Source organism: Nuphar pumila, chromosome 12 (genome assembly GCF_984573655.1).
Source record: "Nuphar pumila chromosome 12, dmNupPumi1.hap1.1, whole genome shotgun sequence".
Classification (NCBI taxonomy): domain Eukaryota; kingdom Viridiplantae; phylum Streptophyta; class Magnoliopsida; order Nymphaeales; family Nymphaeaceae; genus Nuphar; species Nuphar pumila.
In genome coordinates, this window is record NC_143260.1 from 3,367,036 (window position 1) to 3,374,797 (window position 7,762).

Below are 7,762 nucleotides of genomic sequence, written 5' to 3' on the forward strand. Positions count from 1 at the left end.
GCGAATCGGAGAAGGGCCCAGACGACCTTTCCATCTGATCCGCACAGAGAGGAAAGGCCCAACGGCCTTCCTGTCCAACAAGGTTAAATGAGGGTAACCCCCCTTGGCGCACGGCAGCGATCCGAAGATTGTGATGGACCGTCGTCGAAAACAAAAATATGTATATATAAAAAAATCATATTTTCAATGACTCAACGGGAGCAAGATCGCTCTAATACCAATTGTTGGATGTATTAATCCACCGAAAACTAAAAGAAGATCGAATTCATGTTCTCGTTAAACCGTTGAGATAAAAAATAAAATAGAACTTAATGCGAAAGCGATACTTGAATCCATAGTGCTCTGATCGATCATTGACGAGCATGATCTTCTAGAACTGTATATCTTGTCATTTTCCTTTCTCTAAACCTAATGATAGTGGATGAATCTCTTTTTTACTTATAGGAAGTGTGAAGAGAGGGCCTTTATATAAGGTTTGGGGACCATAACCTAACGTGTTTAGGAGTCTGTTTTCAATTCAATTCATTACAGAATTATAGATAGGGCAAGTCTCTCCACGTAATATATCATACCATATGAGATACCACAGGGTCTATCATGATTGGAACACATGAACCGAGCCCAAACCTAAAACAACTTTACAATGTGTGGTTCGGTATATATAGGCCCACACGATTTTCTAAAATATTGGTGTTTGAAAGAGGCGGGTGAAGTTGATGTTGGCAGTAAATATGTAATTTTATAATGAGAAAAAATGTTTCATTACAAGACAAATGTATGCCACTTTAGCTCTTAAGTTTATACATCAGCCAATGGGATGAAGAATTCTAATGCAGCAGTTGTGTCATAAATAGTCATACTATTAATCTTCAGATTGAAACACCTCTCCCTAAATTTACACCATAGATTAGGTATAACCAGTGTCGTCAGTATCATCGTGAACCGATTTGTATCATATCGGGCCAAAATTGATTCGATATGGATCAATTTTGACCTTCACCGATTCTTAATATTTTAATAAAATTTTAAATTTGTATTGTTTTAATAATTTTTTCTTAATTTTTTAATAGTTTTTATATTAAAAAAAAGTAAGAATTACCGATTTAGCCCGATTCAGTTCATAATCCGGATGGACAGATTCTCTAAATCATATGTAAAATCAATTCAAGTCCGATACTGACAACATTTGGGTATAACCAAAATTGAAAAGCTAAGCGATGCTGAGGATATAAAATGACCCCCCCCCCCCCCCCCCCCCCCCACACCACGAGTCACATGATTATCTTTTTTTTTTTTTTGAGAAAGAGAGAGAGAGAGAGATGTCATAGGAAGGGGAAACGGGCCCTGCCCTGCGTCGCCCCCATTTGAACAAGGGATGGAGGACGAAGGTTAAAATAAAAACTGGTGCCGGGATGGACTTATGCTTTTCCCCGCAAGACAGTGGATCAAGGAGAAATGGAGCCCCGTCCCGCCTCGCTCTCTTTGGACTGGGGATGGAGGACATGAAAGAGGGATGAAGGAGAGAATAAAGGTTAAAATCAAAACCCGTGTAGGGATAGAGGGTAGGATTTTGAGAGGGGGCAGGAGTTGAGACCTTGTCCCCTGCCCCTGATGCGGTCCACTGCCATGATAGAGAGAAAAGAGTCACATGATTATCAGTAAAGAAAAAGTAGATGGCCGAGAGAACTATTTATTTAATAGCAATTCAATACTTTTCAACACTATCAATACTCAAGGTAGTACATCTAATAACGCAAAGTCCTTGCCCCCCCCAAACATGGAATTACTCTAGTAATAATAATTAAATGGAGGGTAGTTTCATCGACTTATTACCACACCTACATACTTAGGAAGACTAAACCGCGCCCCACATGCACCACTAGGGTACAGAGTCAACCATACACATGAGGGGCCAACCTCGGTGTAGCCACAGCTTTGACCGGCACGGCCTTCTGCAGCGCAATGCCGAAGGACTCGCTCATGTCGATCTTCTCTCCTCCAGGCAACTTCCAGTCGAACCCATGCACCAGAGAGCCTAAAATGTACTCAACGAGAATGATGCCCATCCGGGTTCCGGCACATATCCGTCGGCCCGCACCAAAGGGGATGAGCTCGAAGTCGTTGCCACGAGGGTCAATCTTGGCATGCTGGGGTCTCAAGAACCTGTCTGGGTTGAACTCAAGTGGGTTAGCCCATACAACTGGGTCCCTGCCAATGCCCCATATGTTGACCATGAGCCTAGTGTTCTTGGGTATGTAGTAGCCGTTGACCTCGCAGGATTGGGTGGCCACGCGAGGGAGGTTGAGTGGGGTGGAGGGGTGCTTCCGGAAGGTCTCCTTGCATATGGCTTGGAAGTAGGGAAGCTTACGTAGGTCTGGCTCGTCCAACAGCCTGTCCCTGCCAATCACACCGTCCATCTCTGCTTGAGCTCGCTTGAGGACCGTAGGATTTTGCAGCATCTCAGCCATGGCCCACTCTATTACGCTAGATGATGTGTCCGTACCAGCTGAGAATAGGTTCTGAGGAACACACCAGAAAGGAATGAGAAAATTACATAGAGCCACCAACTATCAAAATATTTACTGGAAGCCTCAACCTTGTCGTTATTATTTCATAGATTGGAGTCCATTTGCAAGACCGAATACCATAATTAGAACCCGATCGACTCGATTTGGATCTTGTCATAAGGCGTATGATGGGATCCATACTAAGTTGATCCTAGCCATCCAACCAATGGCTAATATTAGTCTACATTCTCACCCGAATATGGACTAATCCTAACTGTCCAGATCCATACTAAGTTGGATGGCTTGGAGATCCTGCCCCATCATACGTCGGAGGATAAAATCTTTTTCAATTGTTACTTGGATGGATTGGGTTAAGTTCTGATTCAATACGATAGGGACGATTTTGCCAAAAACTCAAAACTGTTAGTTATTTTTATCGGAGATATAATGGTCATTTACTGACGACTACTTAACCATGGTTAACATCTGACCATGGCTAACCTAACGCCCTCTTGATAGATGGGACTAGCTTGAACTAATTGCAGAAAAAGGTAGAAACTGATAATGTAAACATTTTTGCCAAAAACTCAAAAGCAAAAAATTGCATATAAATTTTTTTTTTCAGCGCTGTAGTAGGTTGCATATGCAATATCTATTAGGAATCTTCGATGTTAACACTACAAATCAATGTTGTTAAAATCGATTCACTCTTCAATAGCGCTTTAGTAGCCGAACCGAGTCAGGAGCTGCTCAGTTCGTTTACCAGCCAATAGCTTGCTTACCAAATGTTTGTTTGGTCATAAAAGCCAGCCAGAATTTTATCCAACGAGAGTCCACATTTGACCTGGATGTCCTAGCTGTTGAATGCATTAATTGGACGGCTGGCTATTATACTTTTATATACATTCATTGGCTTTTGTGACGGGAAGTTTGATGACTGCCCTCCCGGTAGCGACACTGACAACGATTTGAAAGAAACAAAAAAGGGAGTTTCTTTCTTTTTCTTGTTCGTACCTCCGAGAGCGACACCCACAGTCTGATCTTACTCAAAAAAAAAAGGGTGCTTCTTTCTTTTCTTCGATGATTCTCTGTCATTCATTAATGGTGATTTTCAAGATATACCTTCCATCCTGATGGATCAAGGGCAGGATGCCGAATCTCCCATCCAAGAAGTTTTGGGGATTCGGTGTCCATCTTAAAACTCTTGAAAATTACCATTAATAGCGATTTTCAAGATCACCTTATCCAGAATCTATACGTAGTGAGGATCATCGAGGAAAATGGAGCCCTGCGCCCCAATTTGGATATGAAAGACATAAAACGGAAAATGGGAAGGCGGCTACGGCGGAAGGATCGAGACCTCGTTCGGTTTGAACTTTGAACCCAGGATGGAGGACATGAATGGAAGTTAGAGGCAAAACTCGAGAATGAAGGGCAAAATTTTGAGACGGGAATGGGGGTGGAGACCTTGTGGCAGCCCGCCGATCCACTGCCATCCATAAGAAAGAGTTGTTGCAGTACTTACTAGCAGCATGGCTTTGATGTTAGTGAGGTTGAGCTTTTCGCCGGCGTCATCACCACCTTTATCATCATCACCTTTATATTGCATCACCAAGTCCAGCAGATCGGACTTCCCTTTCCTCTGCTCCCTCGACGACTCGTGCTCCTCTATCATCCTCCTGATCAGAGCATCCCACCTCTTGTGCAACCGCTTCATGCTTCCTTCTATCCCCTGAACGTCCATCCATGCGATCGACGGTATGAAGTCGCCGAGGTTGAACAGCCCAGCCGACGTCATGAGCTCCACCACCATCTCCTTAAACTCGTTCGACGACTGGCTCCCTTCCCTCTCGAACACCCTCTTGCTCAGCACCACCATCCCGATCATGTTGGCCATCCCGCACGACAGCAGCTCCGGCAGGTCCACCGGCTCGCCCCGGCGAGCGTGTCCGAGCACGGCCCGGACCATGTGGCCCATCTCTTCCCGCCGGACGCCCGCCCAGTCGTCGAGGGCCTTCCCGCCCAGCATGTGGAGGTTGCACACCTTGCGCAGCAGTTTCCACCTGGGTCCGTAGTCGGCGAAGACGAGGTCCTGGGCGTTGTAGGCCAGGTGGGTCGCTCCCGCGTTGGGCGGTCGGTTCGAGAAGCTCGTGTCGAGCGTCTTGAGGAAGGCTCGGGCCGCGGCCGGGCTCGACGCCACAACCATGCCGCTGGTGCCGAGCTTGAGATACATCACCGGGCCGTACACCTTGGCGAGGTGGAAGAGGGAGACGTGGGGCATGGTACCTAGCAATGGCAGACTGCCTATGACGGGCCATCCCTTTGGGCCGGGTGGTAACCGTCGCATGTTGCTCAAGTTTCGAGTAAGTGAGGAGATAAAGTAACGCGTTACCACAAATAGGACTATGCCTACAGTGAGGTCATGAAGTGAAAGAAGATGGTTGGAGTACTCAAGGGAAGCACCCATATCGGTTAGGAAGATCTCTAAACAGTCTCTCTCTCTCTCACTCTTTCATAGGTGTGGAAAGGTCCTGGGTTTTGAGGTATGATTTATAGATGATGGGACTCAACGTGAAGTTTCATGTTCACCCTTTACCAATATGACGAAACTAGGTCATGTTGAATATTCGATTCACAGCCCATGTTGATTCAATAGTTTAATCGGACGGGTGGGTTGAAGAATTCTAGCTGGTTGCTCCCCACGTGCCACCCTCCAGTGCTAACGCTACGCTCCACCTCATCGATCCTTCAAGAGTAAGGAGTGAGTGTGCACGGAATGCACTAAAAAAAAAAATCACACTTTTTTTGTATTAGTTTTTTTTTATTCTTACTGCACAGACGTGATCTCAGCGGTAGAATTCTCACTCAAAATTAGCTTTTGAATCATCCGATGGCTCACAAACTTTTAAATTTCCAACTTTATAAAATCATGCTTTTTAATGAAAAAAAACAAGAACCAATGGTTTGATGCCCCTATACGCTTCAAAAGGCAATCATGTGCCAACAACCCACTGTCTGATCGACTCCCCAAAGTATTTATTTATTTATTTATAAACGGCATGGACATTTATTGATGTCCCCCCTACATTCATAGATTACCCATTTAAAGAAAATGATTTTACTTCAAGAGAACTACCATGGCGGAGGTGGATCTATGTTCGGGGCTTGAACAGCCCTTTAATAGGGTGGCAATACAATTTAAGAGTGCAAATGACTTTGGGAAAAGTGATTTGATATCTTGACCGTTTATGACTGCCAATAATGACATCATCGTTACTTTTGGTGACCTCACAACTGGCAAGGATTATGAAATTGAAGCAATGGACCTAGGTGTGTCAAGGGGCCTGGTTTACCCTAACTAACCTGACCCGGACCAAACATTATAGTGTGTGTGTATGGCGACAAATAAGAAAACCCGATTAAGACATGGGTTCAGACCTGAAGGTCTGATTAATACATGAACCTGGTTATAGCTGGTGAAATTTTATACAGACCCGGGTCCGACTCCAGTTTCGATTAAGACCCACAAATTTCCAATGTAAAAATTATAAAAATATTATTTTACCAGGTATGGTCCAGGTCTGATTCATGTAGTTCTTATCGGGTTCGGGTACGGTTTCTCTTATAATAGACCCGATTAAACTTGGGTATGGATTTGATACCATACCCAAAAATCTGATCCAAGTCTAGTTTCACCTGGATCCGAAGCAAACCCAACCTGTTGACACCTCTAAATGGACACCTCAGGATGTCAGATCGATGACTTCCCTAGATTAATTTGACAAATCGTCTGATCCCCTCTCAGGGGAGGCTCCACCATTTTTTCTTACAGCAAGAAAGAAGCTTGCAATATCATGCTGATCACCCTCCATCTTAGGAACAGGGCCTGTCAGGTGTGACCCAAGACCTGATGGGGGCGATCGAATGCTTAATGCACAAATTTTTGTGCAATTATATTGCACCTGATCCCCGAAGAGTGGACATGGTGAATAAACACCAGTTACATGAGGTCAGATTGATTGAGAATGTGGTTTTTGACCCAAGCACACCTGCACCCATCACTTGTTTTGCCTATGCAAAATGTTGTCTTGCTCTTCTTTGTACGGATCTGACAAGACTGACGCGGCCAAATGTTAAGAGCTACCATCCTAATGTGTTTAACATTGTTGACTTAACATGTTAGAAGGTTTGATCACGTCTAAAACACCACGAGATTTCATAAAAAAAAAAATCATTTTTTTTTTAAGAGTAGACAGTAAAGAACCAATTAATGCTCACAATTTATAAGGGTGATTTAAAAAATGGTATAAAATATCACGTTTGACTCAACTTTAACAGTAAGTACAACATGTGAAACATGATCCAAATGTTTCTTTTAGCAAATTCAGAAGTTAAATTTTGCTTATGGAGTTCAACACCTTAAATTATGGGACAACCATCAGGGAACGTTTGGAAGCAAGAAAATTTGTCATGGGAAAAGAAAATTTTGACTAAGTTCTGATATGATAATTTTTTTAAATGAAAAAATTTATGTGTGCATGAGAAAAATAAAATGAAAAAATGTCAAAATTTTGAGTAAGGGTAGCGGGGTGGCAGTTGCAGCTGCTGGTGCTCCCACATTGCTTCCAAATCCTCCTCCTCCCAACTCTCCGAATGTATTCTCTTCTTGCGAGTGTCATTGATTCCTGATGAAGAAGAATCTTGGCGATTCGAGTCGGGATGGCCACCCACTGTTTCGATCACAAGATGAGGGTTTTGGTGATTGTTGCCTTCAGATGATCCCAGCAAATTGATATTGACGGTAGGAGTAGACTGCATCAGAAGTTCCTTTCAGTGGGATCTCAACACCTTTTGTTTACATCAGGGATGTTTGGTCACGGGGTTCTTCATGTTTCACAACCTTTCTGCGTGCCAATGTGGATCTTCGTCATCAGAGGATCAAATCCATGGTTGTTGCTTTCCTCCTCGGCCCTCAACGAACCACCACCAACATCATGATCAATGGCAGGATTGCAATACAAAATCAGAGTCCTGGTTCGCCGATCCGTCCATCAGATGCCTCTGAAATTGTGTTGTCAATGGATACTTCTTCTTCAAGACTCTTTTCCTTATCAGAAGCCTATGAAATTGTGCAATGATGGTGGCGAGTAGTGTGTGGTGAGATGGGTGATGGTGGTGGTTGTGAGATGAATGTGTTAGATGTAAGAAGAGATGATGAGTTAATTTAAAGGAGAAAGCAATTTGGAGACTACTCT

At 43.7% G+C, this 7,762-nt stretch overlaps 1 protein-coding gene across 1 annotated transcript; it reads right to left on the reverse strand.

Moving 5' to 3' along the window:
• Positions 1-1,818: 1,818 nt before the first annotated feature.
• On the reverse strand, positions 1,819-4,974 carry LOC149819678 (flavonoid 3',5'-hydroxylase 1-like). The gene is made up of 2 exons (XM_089983467.1): positions 4,033-4,974; positions 1,819-2,519 (listed from the first exon to the last, which is right to left on the reverse strand). Exons 1-2 carry the CDS (start codon positions 4,972-4,974, stop codon positions 1,893-1,895), a joined length of 1,569 nt encoding a protein of 522 aa, XP_089839593.1. The 3' UTR covers positions 1,819-1,892.
• Positions 4,975-7,762: the final 2,788 nt, after the last annotated feature.